Here is a 13,256-nt window from a genome sequence, read left to right as displayed (position 1 = left end):
GTATAAAAAGATTTTAAATTCTATATGCTGGCAATAAATGTAAAAATTAAAATTTTAGATAAAATATCATTTGCCCCAAAGCAATTTAAATCTTTGAATAAATATGTGCAAGATTTGTATGATGAAAACTACAAAGTACTGCTGAGAAAATAAAATCTGAATAAATGTAGAGAGAATGGTATTCATTGATTGGATACTCAATATAGGCAATGGGGTTATAAGCAATGGGATTATACTGGGGGGGGAGCGTGAACTTCAAAACTGCAAATACTGTGTGATTTTACTTATGTAACATTCTGAAAATGACACAGTTATAGAGATGGAGAACTGATTCATGGTTGCCTGATGAGATAGGGATGCTGGGGGATCGGAACGGTATGGCTATAAAGGAGATCATTGTGAGGACAGAATAGTTCTGTGTCTTGATTGTAGTTACATGAATCTACATGTGATAAAATGACATAACTATGCACACATTAGACCAATGTCAATTTCCTGATCTTGTTATTACTACATTATAATTTTTGGTGAAAACTGAGGGACATGGGCACTCTGTACTGTTATTCTTGCAACTTTCTGTGTAGATAACAATTATTTCAAAATTAAAAGTTAAACATAAATAAAAAATTGAGATAGATAAGATATTGGATGATCCTAAGTCCTTTAAGCATCCTAAAGAGATACTTTTACTTTAGATAGGAAAGCCAAGAAGAATATACCCTAAAAAGAGGGTTTTCTTGGGGTAGAATCTTAAGGTTAAAATGATGTATCACAATTACACTATTGGGTCCTTTTGATCAAGGACCCAATAGATCGGTTCCAATGAAAACAAGTGAATATATTGAACAGAATTTCAAATTCCTATAGAAACCAGACTTGCTGAGTGAGATGGGGATTGAGTGGAAGGGGGACCCCAAATCTGTTGCTCTGAACCAAACTTTAACTCTTGATTGAAACTTCCATGAAATCATATCTAAATTGCTTAGTATAAGTAGTCGAGAATGTATGCCTTGAGCATTACATTCATTTAAAGAATTTTATGAGGTCAAATTGACAATCAAACCCGAACCAAATTCACTGCTGACTCAGAAATCCTGAATTTGAACTACTGACCTTGTGGTTAGCACCCATATTTACCTGACAGACACCACCACTAGAGAAAAGGTTTAGGGGAAAGAGAGTATAAATTAATGGTGGTGGAACAGTACAAGTTGAACTGGGAGAATAGTGACACAAAGCAAAGAAAGTAACCAGTGCCACTGAACTGTATAGAAAGTGTTGTATGTGCATATGCTTTGTTATGCATATTTTCTCCGAAAAAGAAACATTAAAAACAGAATATACAGATAGTGATAATTCAAGAAAAAATAAAAATTTTCACGTTGTTAAAATTTGTGAATTTTTTTTTCTGTAACCCTCTCCTGCCTTGCAGATTCTTTTTCTGAAATAAGTAAAGCCCTTCTTTATTTTTAATATACATTTAAAAGATAGAGAAACAGAAAGAGAATTAAGGAAGAGAGAAGAAACAGGAACGCACTGGTTATTGTGCAACCTGTAGTACCATTTGAGCTTTGCATAACTGATTATCAAATATATAATTATTATGTAGTCCTTTAATATTTTATACTTTAAATTTAGAGTTATAAGTACAATAAGGTTAATGTGATGGATTATCATGGTGTTGTACTAATAGAACTTGATTCATAAAGATCATTTAAAAATTATGATTTATAGCAGCGGTTCTCAACCTGTGCGTCGTGACCCCTTTGGGGGTCGAACGACCCTTTCACATTAGTCGCTCAATTCATAACAGTAGTAAAATTACAGTTATGAAGTAGCAATGAAAATAATTTTGTCTTGAAGCGGGGGTCACCACAACATGAGGACTGTATTAAAGGGTTGTAGCATAGGAAGGTTGAGAACTACTGATTTATAGAATTTCTCTCTTTTTTTTCCCGGAACAAGTTTGTTGTTGTTGTTGTTTTTTAACCTTTTAAAAAAAATTTTTATTGGGAGCTTGTACAACTCTTATTATAATCCATACATACATCTGTTGTGTCAAGCACATTTGTACATTTGTGCCCTCATCATCAAATACATCTTTTTATTTTTTCAAGTACATTTGTACATTTATTACCCTCATCATTCTCAAAACATTTGCTTTCTACTTGAGCCCTTGGTATCAGCTCCTAATGTTTTCCCCCTCCCTCCCCGCCCCCTCCTCCCTCATGAACTCTTGATAGTTTATAAATTAATATTATTTTGTCATGTCTTACACTCTCCAACGTCTCCCTTCACCCAGAAAAAGTTTTATTTATTCAAAATCTTTGAAATTTTTATTATCTATCTAGAATAAGGGACTTCTCATTGTCTTCTTATAAGGCAAATCAATTCTATTATTGTCATCGTTAGGAGAGTCTATCTGACTTCCAAACAAAAAATTCATCTCAAATTCTTATTTTTAAAACAATTTTGAAGACAAAGTGTCGTATATACTGAAGTATAAGCCAACCCAAATATTAGCCGAGGCTCCTAATTTTACTACCAAACCTGCATTTGGTAGTAAAATTTGGCTGAAAAACTTGACTTATACGTGAGTATATATGGTATTAAATAAATGAGAAAAATATTAGTGGCAAGGTTAAATTTTGTCCTTATGATTTCAGGGGAGTCAAAGAAGAAATCTAGAATCTACAGTGTCTCAGATAGAGAAAGAGAAAATGTTGCTACAACATCGAATTAATGAGTACCAAAGAAAAGCTGAGCAGGAAAATGAGAAAAGGAGAAATGTAGAAAATGAAGGTAAGTTGTTACTTCTTTTTAAAAACTTCAGAATTTTATCTGACACTGCCTGTCCTTGAGGGCCTTGTCATGAGATTGTCTTAAATTCAGTGCCTGTGATATGTTTATGGAACCATAATCCTAACACATATCTCCAGAAAAATACTCTGACCCCAAGATTAATATATAACTTTAAATTTGGTGGTAAATGGTGTTTTAGTTGTACCAAGGGGGCTTCAAAAGGTTCATGGAAAAACTCCATTATTTTTTCATTTCATTTTTCCATCAATATGTTGAAGCCCCCTCATAGTAGTAATTTTCAAGTGTGTATGCATATTAGAATTTCCTGGCAGCTTTAAAGAATACTAAAGCCAGACAAGTAGTGGTACTGATGCCCAGATCTCAGAAGCTCTAAATTAATTTAATCTCTGGATATGTGGTTTAATCATCAGAATTTTTACATACTCTCCAGGCGATTATAACAAGCAGCCATTTTGAAAGCCACTAGGTTAGACTATAATGAGCTTTACTAGTGTTAAACATATTTAAAATAGCTTCCTTCATCCCTTGATCCAGTTATTTCACTTCTAGATGTATATACAAAACTGTCATAGCATTGTTTGAAATAGAAAAAATTGTAACAACATAAATACAGTCAATGATATAATAAATTGTGGTATATTTATATAATAGAATCTTTTGCAGTTAATAAAAAAAAAAGCATCTCTTTAGATATTGTATAACAAAGAATCTTCAAGATCTTTAAGTGACAAGACAAAGTACAGATCACTTGTATGTAAAAGGACTGCTTATCTATTTGTGTGTAAGGATATTAATATAGTTAAATGGGTTGACATGTACATGACTTTATTTTTGTAGATAACAGTAGGGGTGCATAGACTGTCGAAGTGGGTACTGAAAAATTAGTGATGGTTGTTTCTGGGAAGGAAAGCCAGTTGGACTGAGATAGTATGAAAGGAAGAACACTTATTCCACACCGTTAAGAACCTTTTAAATTTTGTATCATCTTAAAAATATATAACTATTCAGTGAATAAACTATTAAAAAATAAACACACCATTTCCTCTTATCTGACCTGGTTAGTTTCCAATTATCAAGTTATTATGCCAAAACAAGCTATATGTAAACAATGGAAGATGACCACATCAAATCACAAAATGGAAGATTACTACCTGATCACATAACTGCCAAATTACATCACTGTGTAATTGTTAAATTAATGTCATTACACTGAGTATCATGGCCCAACCAAGTTGGCATATAACCTTAACCATCACAGGTAACGTTACTCTTGCCTTGTGCTTCAGGGTTCAGTACTGCTAGACATACATTATTAATATGCAACATAGTCATATGGTAGACTTTTTACTATTCTAATGAATGCAAAATAACATAATGAGAAAGTAATATGTGAGGAGTATAATAATAAAACTAGCTTTATAATATTTCACTAATACCTTTACTTTGTTAAGGAAATAACAAAATTAGAACTTCAATAGAAACAAATTAGATTTTGTACTCTGTATTATAAAACAGTGCTCTACTCTGTGGAGAATAAGGGTGTAAGTACTTCCAAGATGAAATCTAGGTTTGGGAATAGGAGTGAACCTAATGTGCTAGACTAATGACCTCTAAGAGTAACTTTTATTTTTTTAAAGGGGATTTGTGTTCCTTATTAATTAATATATCTTAATTTTTTCATTTTCTAGTTTCCACATTAAAGGATCAGTTAGAAGACTTAAAGAAAGCAAGTCAGAATTCACATCTTGCTAATGAGAAATTGGCACAATTACAAAAGCAGGTAAGTTTCTTAAATGAGGTGTTTTTATTTTTTATTATAATTAAAATAAACTTGGTCATATTTTGGTTAAAAATCTCTTTCTTGCTTTTTTTTTAAATAGCTAGAAGAAGCCAATGATTTACTTAGAACAGAATCCGACGCTGCTGTAAGATTAAGGAAAAGTCACACAGAGATGAGCAAGTCAATTAGTCAGCTAGAGTCCCTGAACAGAGAATTGCAGGAGAGAAATAGAATTTTAGAGAATTCCAAGACACAGACAGACAAGGATTATTACCAGTTGCAAGCTGTGTTAGAAGCTGAACGAAGAGACAGAAGCCATGATTCCGAAATGATTGGAGACCTTCAAGGTAATACATTTTTTATCATATCCTGGGTAAAAGCAGAAATTATTAGGATTTCTTTCTCAAGATAATGCATGTACTTATGTCACATTATAATTTCTTAATCTTCGTAGACACTCCTGTGAACTAGATGATATGGACAGTTTTCTATTTCACAGCCAAATTAACTGAAAATATAAGTTTAAAATTTTCCAAGTTCATCATTATTAAAGAAATAGAATAGCATTGTGGATAAAGAATTAGGTAATTGGATAAAGATTAGAGAAATTTTCTTTTTTCATGTAAAATGTGGAACAGCAATAGTGAATAAAAACCTTTTAAAAAATTGAAGCCAACTCACTCACTCTCATTCACTGACTCACTCACTCACTCACTCACTCTCTCTCTTACTCACTGACTCATTCATTCACTCACTCTCTAATTCACTCATTCTCACTCTCACTCGCTCTCATTCACTGACTCACTCTCATTCACTGACTCATTCACTCACTCACTCTCACTCACTCACTCTCTCTCATTCACTCAAAAAAAAAAAAGAAAAAAATTGAAGCCTTATTAAACAGCTGGCTGAGAGTAGGCTAGTGCCTGAAAACCTCTCGAACTAGACAAAGAAATTCCAAAACTTTTAAATGGCAATAAAATATCTTTTTTTCTTTAAATATGCCTGCTTCTACCCACTAGTGTTTGTCTTATTTGCTTTGTTCTCTCCTACTCTGAGAGGATTCTGATAAGCAGAAACAGTTTATACTGCCTAATCAGAACACATACGTATGGAAGTTGCCTGATCTCTTGGGGGTTCATGGAGGCAGGGTTCATTTTAGCTTTAATCACAGGATGGGAACAAAATCTGGGGTCTCTTGGGGCTCGATGATTAGCTGTAGTTCTGTGGAGAAAGGTCGGGGTCAGTTTCTGTGACTGTGGAAACGGAAATTAAGAGCTCCTGTTGGTTGGTTGGTTCTTTACTGAGGAGGGTTTTGCAATCTTTTTTCTCAAAGACTAGGCTTAAAATAGACCTGAATATAAGCAGGAGAGTAACCTCTTTATATGTATTAGGAAAGCCAGTACTTGACTTTCCTTAATTGCTTTCCCAGTCCTTTTGTATTAGCTTTGGGAAAGTCATTTCATCTCTTTTCTTCGTCTGTAAGCCAAGGGACTTAGGTTAGATTACCCTTATAAATCCTTCTCATTCTAAGATCCTTTAAATCTGTGATCTGGGTCTGATTGAGCTGCTTCACACAGATAAAGGCAATCATACATGAGCTCAGCCACGCAGTGTGTTTTAATTGACAGCTGTTTTTTCAGGTATGAATGAAGTGAAAAGAAACTGCATGGTGTTTAGTTTACCCTTTTCAGTATTCCTTTTAAACTTTGATTTTTATATGTGAATCAATGCTCATATACACTAAAACATGCACGTAACTGCATCGCAACATAAAATGTTGCATTGTGGTAAAAATCTCACAACTTTTACTTCAGCAAAAGGTCCATAAGAACTTTCTAATCCTTGAAGTATGAATTTGTTATACTTGTGATGCTGGGCTTCTGGCAGAGTTGTGCTTGTCATTCCTAATTTAATATACCCTGTGCATAAAGGGGTAAAAGCTTCTCTATGAATGAGAAATTACTTCCAAACTATAACTAGATAGTCCATATTTTAGGCTTTCTGGTAGATATACAATCTCTGTCTCATATTCACCTTTGTTTATTTATTTATTAAATCATTTTATTGGGACTCATACAACTCATCACAATCCATACATACATCAATTGTGTAAAGCTCACTTATACATTTGTCGCCCTCATCATTCTCAAAATGCGCTTTCCGCTTGGGTTCCTGGAATCAGCCCCTCATTTTCCTTTTTCACCTTGATTTATTTTTACAACCCTTTAAATCACTAAATAAAACCAAACACTTTGGCAACTAGGCTGTATAGAAACAGGCTAGAGGCTGTAGTTATCTTCACTTTCAGCTAATCAATAAGACCAATACATATAAAGTAAGCTTCCAAAAGTTCAGGCCATAGAGACTTAGTGAAAATGAATGGGAAAATATGAAAATATCATGAAAGAGTTCAATTTTTAACTAAAACAATACACTCTTCATCTAAATAAATATAACCATGACTTTTCTAACTAAACTGGAAAATGATAAGTTCTGTGTTAAATATTTTCAAAAAAAGTGTGTTTCAACTATTGTTTGGATGAATTCTTCCTTTATTTTGTGTGGTTTTTTTTAATTGGCCCATGTGCATATATTTATTTATTTATTTTTCAGTATCATTCTTTTTTTTCTTTTTTTTTTTAATCGTTTTATTGGGGGCTCAAACAACTCTTATCACAATCCATATCTCAATTGAATCAGGCATGTTTGTACATTTTTTGCCATCATCATTCTGAAAGCATTTTCTTCTTTGTGTTTTGGGCAATGCAGACATACGCTAACATAGAGTGGCCCGTGTGCCCTTCCTCTAGCTTCGACAATCATGCGTCCCCAGTCTTACTTTATGGATCAGTCTTGTCCACAGCCTCCTGACACTGCGTGCTTTCGACGAAATCTCAAATTAGGACACTTCTTCTGGGGGAAAAACAACCACAGTATCATCTCACCTGGAAAAAGTTGACTGTAAAATATCTAGTGATGCAAAATAATAATAATTTATAAATTATCAAGTGCTCATGAGGGAGAGGGAGAGGAGAGCGGGGAGGGAGGGGGGGAAATGAGGAGCTGATACCAAGGGCTCAAGTAGAAAGCAAATGTTTTGAGAATGATGATGGCAACAAATGTGCTTCACACAATGGATGGATGTATGGATTGTGATAAGAGTTGTGCGATCCTCCAATAAAATGATTTATAAAAAAAATATCTAGTGACTGCTCTTGACTTTTCCACCAAGGCCCTTCATTTGTTCTGTTTGCATTTATTTGTTCAAATTAGGTTCCCATCAAGGTCCACATGTTGCATTTCATTAATATGCCTCCAAAATTTCTTTTTGTTTTTCTAGATTGTTGTTTATAGTTGAAGAAACCAAGGCTTTTTTGTCTTATTGATTATCTTCCATTCTGAGTTTTGCTGATTTTATACCCTAGTGTCCTTTATCATGTTACTGTTTTTCCTCTTGTACTTTAAACTGGTAATTACAGCTAGAAGCTTGATATACTTTGATAGGGTTTTTGGCAAGTATGCTTCATAAATAGTGTTGTATGGACCCAGGGGACACACAAAGTCCAGGTGGTTCTCTCTGTGTGATGTTAGCAACCATCGTTGTGGAGGTCAAGTGTTTTTAAGGGCTTGCGTGGTGATAATCTATATTTTTCATTTTTTTATTCATTTGTAACGAAGTTTTATGAAAAGAAATTGTTTCTCTTCAAAAAGATCGTGGGATTTCCCATTTACTTGTTGAAGCCCGCTTATACTTGACTTTTATCCTCTCTCAGTTTTCAGACGAGTTCGTTCCCCAGCATTCTCCAAAGGTGGCCATGATCTTTTCATCGATTTTTTCCACAAACATTTTGAAGCACCTTGTATTTAACCTGCCTTTCCTCTATAAACTGTACCTCCAGGTAACTTTATAGTTGATGAGAAACACTTTCTCTTTAAAATAGTGTGATTATGAGAATGACGCAGGACTCGACAACACTTCATTCTTTTGCATAGAAGATTGCCACTAGTTGGTGCCTACGCAGTGACAGCTTGTTGCTACAAGCCCTCTGCAGTGTCCTTTCTTTTGTTCACTGGAAGGCAGTGGGAACGTCTTGGTTTCACGCTGCCCGAGGCCAGCTCAGTGCTTTCGGGCACACATGGATTGTTCAGTACCATTTTCTCTCCTAGACACAGAGTCACCATTCTTTAATGATAGGGATATGGGATTTTATAATGAGTGAAGGTAGAAAATACTTCCTTTTCTTTCTTTTTAGAGAAAATACGAGGGGATACCCTCTAACCCCCACGCCCCCACAAGCTATGTATTTAATTTTTTTTTTTTTTTTTTTACAAAACAACCATATCACCTTCAAAGATCTTTCCGTTACACTTTAAAACATTTGTCAAATTGTGATTCCATTCTTGGAAACATTTTTCAAATTCATCTGTTTGGATGGCTGACAGCAACTCCCTTGTTTTTTCTTCACCTCTTCTATGTCATCAAATCATTGTCTTCTTCACTCACGAAACAAAAAGAAGTTGCACAGAGCAAGGTCAGGTGAGTCAGGTGCGTGCAGCAAGAGAGGCATGCTGGTTTTTTGCCACTAATTTTTTGGTGCACACTATTACACAGTCTTTTCAGAACCTCTAAATAGAAAGCATGATTAACAGCCTGACATAGTGGAATGAACTCCAAATGCACCAAGAGCCGACATTTTTGTCTATGCGAAGTTGATGGACGTCCAGAACAAGGTTGGTTAGCAATTGACATTTTACGTTTTTTGAAAGAAGAAAACCACTCGTACACTTGAGTTTTTCCCATGGCACTGTCATTATAAACTGTGTTCAACATCACAAGAGTTTCTGTGGCATTTTTCCCTAGCAGGAAACAAAATTTCATAGCTGCATGCTATTCTCTTAAATTGGCCATCACAAAAAATGAGGTTCCAGTGAAATTGATTTTCTGAAAAAATCCACCTGTGACCAGAGAGAACCTTCCAGGTGACTCCACTGGGTGTACTAACTCAGAGTGAGTTGCTCGTTTGCTCGCCTAGAAGGAAGAGCGCAACTCTTTCACATCATCAATTTCAGTTGATAGATTCAATCTTTGGTTCTGCTAGCCAGAACTGTCCTGTGGGTTTCCAAGACTATTAATCTTTACTGGACCAGAAAGGCACATCATCTTCCTCTGTGGAGTGGGGAGTGGTTGCTGACGTCGTGTTTAGCAGCCCACTGCATAACCCACGATCCCACCAGGGTTCCCCTCCGCTAGCAGGATGATTTAGTATGGTTTAATTTCCAGGTTAGTTTTAAAGGGTTTTGGTTTTTTCCTCATTTGTTTGGCTCATTTTTCTTAAGTTGCTAATTTCCAATTTATTGTTTTATGATCAGAAACTGGTATTCATAAGAATGTTCTACTTTTGGGGGGAATTTTTTTCCTGGCTTAGTTTATAATGCTCTTTTACTTTGTTTTTAACTATTCCAGGAACGCTTGAAAATTATGTAGGTTTTTTTTTCTTTTTATATTTTTCAGGGTTTTTTTAAGACATGGATATTATCTAATCAGCTTTCTAAGACCCCATTTATTCTTTAATCTGTCATATTTTGAAATGTGTTAGAAGAGATCCCACTTTAAAAAAAATCCCATTATGATAAAGTTTTTTTTCATTCATAGTCCCCTTTGTAATCGAATGGCTTTTACCTATTTTTTTTAATTGAGGTAAAAATCCACATAACGAAGTTAAACATTTTAAAGTGTGCAAATAGGATGACATTCGGTAAATTCACAATGTTGTACAACTGCCACATCTATCTTGCTCTCTCCTTCCTCTCCCAAGCCCACCCCCCTAGCACCTGGTACCACCAATCGGTTTTCTGCGTATGGATTCATCTGTTCCAGCTATTTCATGTAAATGGAGTCATGCGTGTCCTTTGTGTTAAAGACTGTTCTTTTCTCCCACTGTCCAACCACTGTTACTGTAAAAAGTCAGTGATTATCAACATGGGCTTAATTGTGGACTCCCAGTTCTTTTGGTCTGTATTTATATACCACCATACTATTGTGACTTCTGTAGTTTGTAGTAAGTTTGGAGATTGAGAAGTCTGAGTCTTCTAAATTTGGCCCTTTGGAATTCCATATGAATTTAAGGATTGACGTTTCTATTTCTGTAAAACAGGCCATGGGAATTTGTAGATCACTTTTTATAGTTTGCTGTCTTAACAATATTTAGTCTTTCAATTCCTGAGCAGGCTGTCTCTGGTAGAGTCCTTTTTTGGGGATGGTGGGGGTGGCGTGAGCAGTGTTTTGTAATATTCAATGGACAAATCTTCGTTAAATTTACTCCTAGATATTTTGTTCTATAAAAGATACATAAAATTATTGGATGCTGTTGTAAATGGAATTGTTTTCTTTCCATATTATTTATTATCTGCATCTAGAAAAACCACCTTTATGTGTTGATCTTACACTGTTTAACTTTCCTGAATTCATTTATTAGCTCTAATAGTTTTTTGTGAATTCTTTGTGGTTTTTTATATGTAGGAGCATATTATTTGCAAAGAGAATTTTACTTTTTCAGTTTGGCTGTCTTTTGTGTGCTTAATGGCTCTGGAGAAGAATATCATTCTTGGTAAAAGTAATGGTTAGTGAAAAAGAGAAAATAATCATTATTCTGACTTCAAACACTGAGTTAGTTTTGCTTGCGTTTAAATTTTAAAATTAATGGAATCATGCAGTGAATACTTTGCACCTGGATTATTTCACTCAGCATTTCATTTGTGAAGTTCATCCTTGTTAATGTATATTTTAATAGGTTTTATGTTCTTTTAATTGCAGCATAGTAGTACCTAGTGCAATATATTTATCATTCACTTTACAGTTTATGCTTTTTTCCAGCATGGGATATTATGAATAGTAGTTAATAGGAACTTATTTATATATATTTTTGGTAACCAGAAATATGCTTTTTGTTGGGTATATTCCTAAGAGTGGCAGAGTCTTAAGGGATAGGTGTGTATTTTGTGTTAATATTTCCAAATATCACAATGTAACTATATCAGTTTGTACTCATTAGCAGTATATAAGAGAATCCTACTTCCTCAGTGTTCCAATCAACATTTTGTATTGTCTTCATTTTTTAGCCAATTTAGTGGTGAAGTGGTTATACATTGGGTTACTGACTACAAGGTTAGCAGTTCAAATGTACCAAACACAAGGAGTTAGTCTTGGTTGGTTTTGAGATTGGTGATATATTATGGTTTCTTTGTGGATAAATTTTAATTTCCCTAATTTCTGAGGTTGAGTACCTTTTCATGGTTTTTGACTGCTTGTTATGTGTGCTTCCGAGTCTTTGGCCCATTAATTAATTAAGTTGCCCTTTTCTTTTTGATTGTAGGAGTTTTTTATCCTATCCTGGATAGTAGACCTTTATCTAATATATATGTATCATAATTGTCTTCTCACACTTTGTGGCTTGTCTAATTTTCTCTTTAATTTTTTTTAATTTAATAGCTCTTATTAAATGTAGTTTTTACTGTTTCACTTTATTTTTCTTTTTGTTTTATAATATTTATCTTGTTATTAATGTAGTCTATCTGCTTTATCAGTCAGTCTTTATCTTAATGTAGTCTCATCTATTTTAGTAAACATTTTATAGAGTGGTATGAGTGGTACATATGTACAAAAATTAATAAATATTTTTCCTTTTGTACATATGTAAAAGCCTCACATGAACTAGGTAGAAAATAGCACTAAATAAAGATCTGGACCTGAGTTCTAGCCCAGCTTGAGGCTTTGTCTCTGACCATTTGCAAATTGGAGCAAATGGACTAGGTGTTCTCTACTTAGCATTAACTTTTTTTATTACTGTATATTGTGTTCTTGTGCCTGTCAACAGAGACACAATAATTCCATGAGATTAGGGAATTAAAATGATAAAAAAGTTTAGCCTAAATGTTCACCCTGAATATTGATGACTTTTTCTTCCATGACTGTAACTTAAAACTTTTTTCTCTCTTGATAGCTCGAATTACATCTTTACAAGAGGAGGTGAAGCATCTCAAACACAATCTTGAAAGGATGGAAGGAGAAAGAAAAGAGGCCCAAGACATGCTTAATCATTCAGAAAAGGTAAATAATTTAACATGTACCAATTATGATAGACTATTTACCAGCTATCAAATATAAATTATAAGGTGAATATATAAAGTAGCACTTAATCGTACAATTTACATATTTGTATTTCTTAAGTTCTTGTGCTTGACTGGTGTATATGGATATATGTATGTCTCATATGGGTGTTATATTGTTACATAATTGTTTTAACCTCTGAAGATAATAGATATTTGATTTTGTCTGGTGATCAATACATTGCTTTGATTGGAAAATACTTTTTCACATAGAATTTTCTTTGTTCATAAATATGATGAAGGTACTTAATGAAGGACGAAAACAACAGATCTGTATGATAGATCGTTTGTGTTTGTTACATTCTGCAGTTAAGAGGAAAATAGAAAAGAGCATAAAGTAATTGGTCTTTGAATTTAGAATTTCTTTAAAACAAACAAAATATGGGTGGTCCTCTGTTACTTACCTAAGAAAAGGATTAAAAAGGTAACATGCAGACTTAGCTATCTTTACTCAGGAACCTCCCTAAAATGTTGGAGAGTCACT

At 34.1% G+C, this 13,256-nt stretch overlaps 1 protein-coding gene across 2 annotated transcripts in view; it reads left to right on the top strand.

Annotated features, from left to right (window-relative positions):
* ROCK1 (Rho associated coiled-coil containing protein kinase 1) overlaps nt 1-13,256 on the top strand; it is a 159,623-nt gene that overhangs the window by 95,931 nt on the left and 50,436 nt on the right. For both annotated transcript variants that reach the window (XM_004702898.3, XM_045296118.1), the window contains 4 exons: nt 2,667-2,802; nt 4,512-4,603; nt 4,704-4,950; nt 12,607-12,713. In XM_004702898.3, coding sequence (XP_004702955.1) covers nt 2,667-2,802; nt 4,512-4,603; nt 4,704-4,950; nt 12,607-12,713 — 582 coding nt within the window. The remainder of the gene's footprint in view (nt 1-2,666; nt 2,803-4,511; nt 4,604-4,703; nt 4,951-12,606; nt 12,714-13,256) is intronic.

Source organism: Echinops telfairi, unplaced genomic scaffold, assembly GCF_000313985.2.
Source record: "Echinops telfairi isolate 266 unplaced genomic scaffold, ASM31398v2 ScPeMD7_7400;HRSCAF=8409, whole genome shotgun sequence".
NCBI lineage: Eukaryota > Metazoa > Chordata > Mammalia > Afrosoricida > Tenrecidae > Echinops > Echinops telfairi.
Note: the sequence above shows the minus strand (reverse complement) of the source record. Positions and strands in the feature narration are given on the sequence as shown.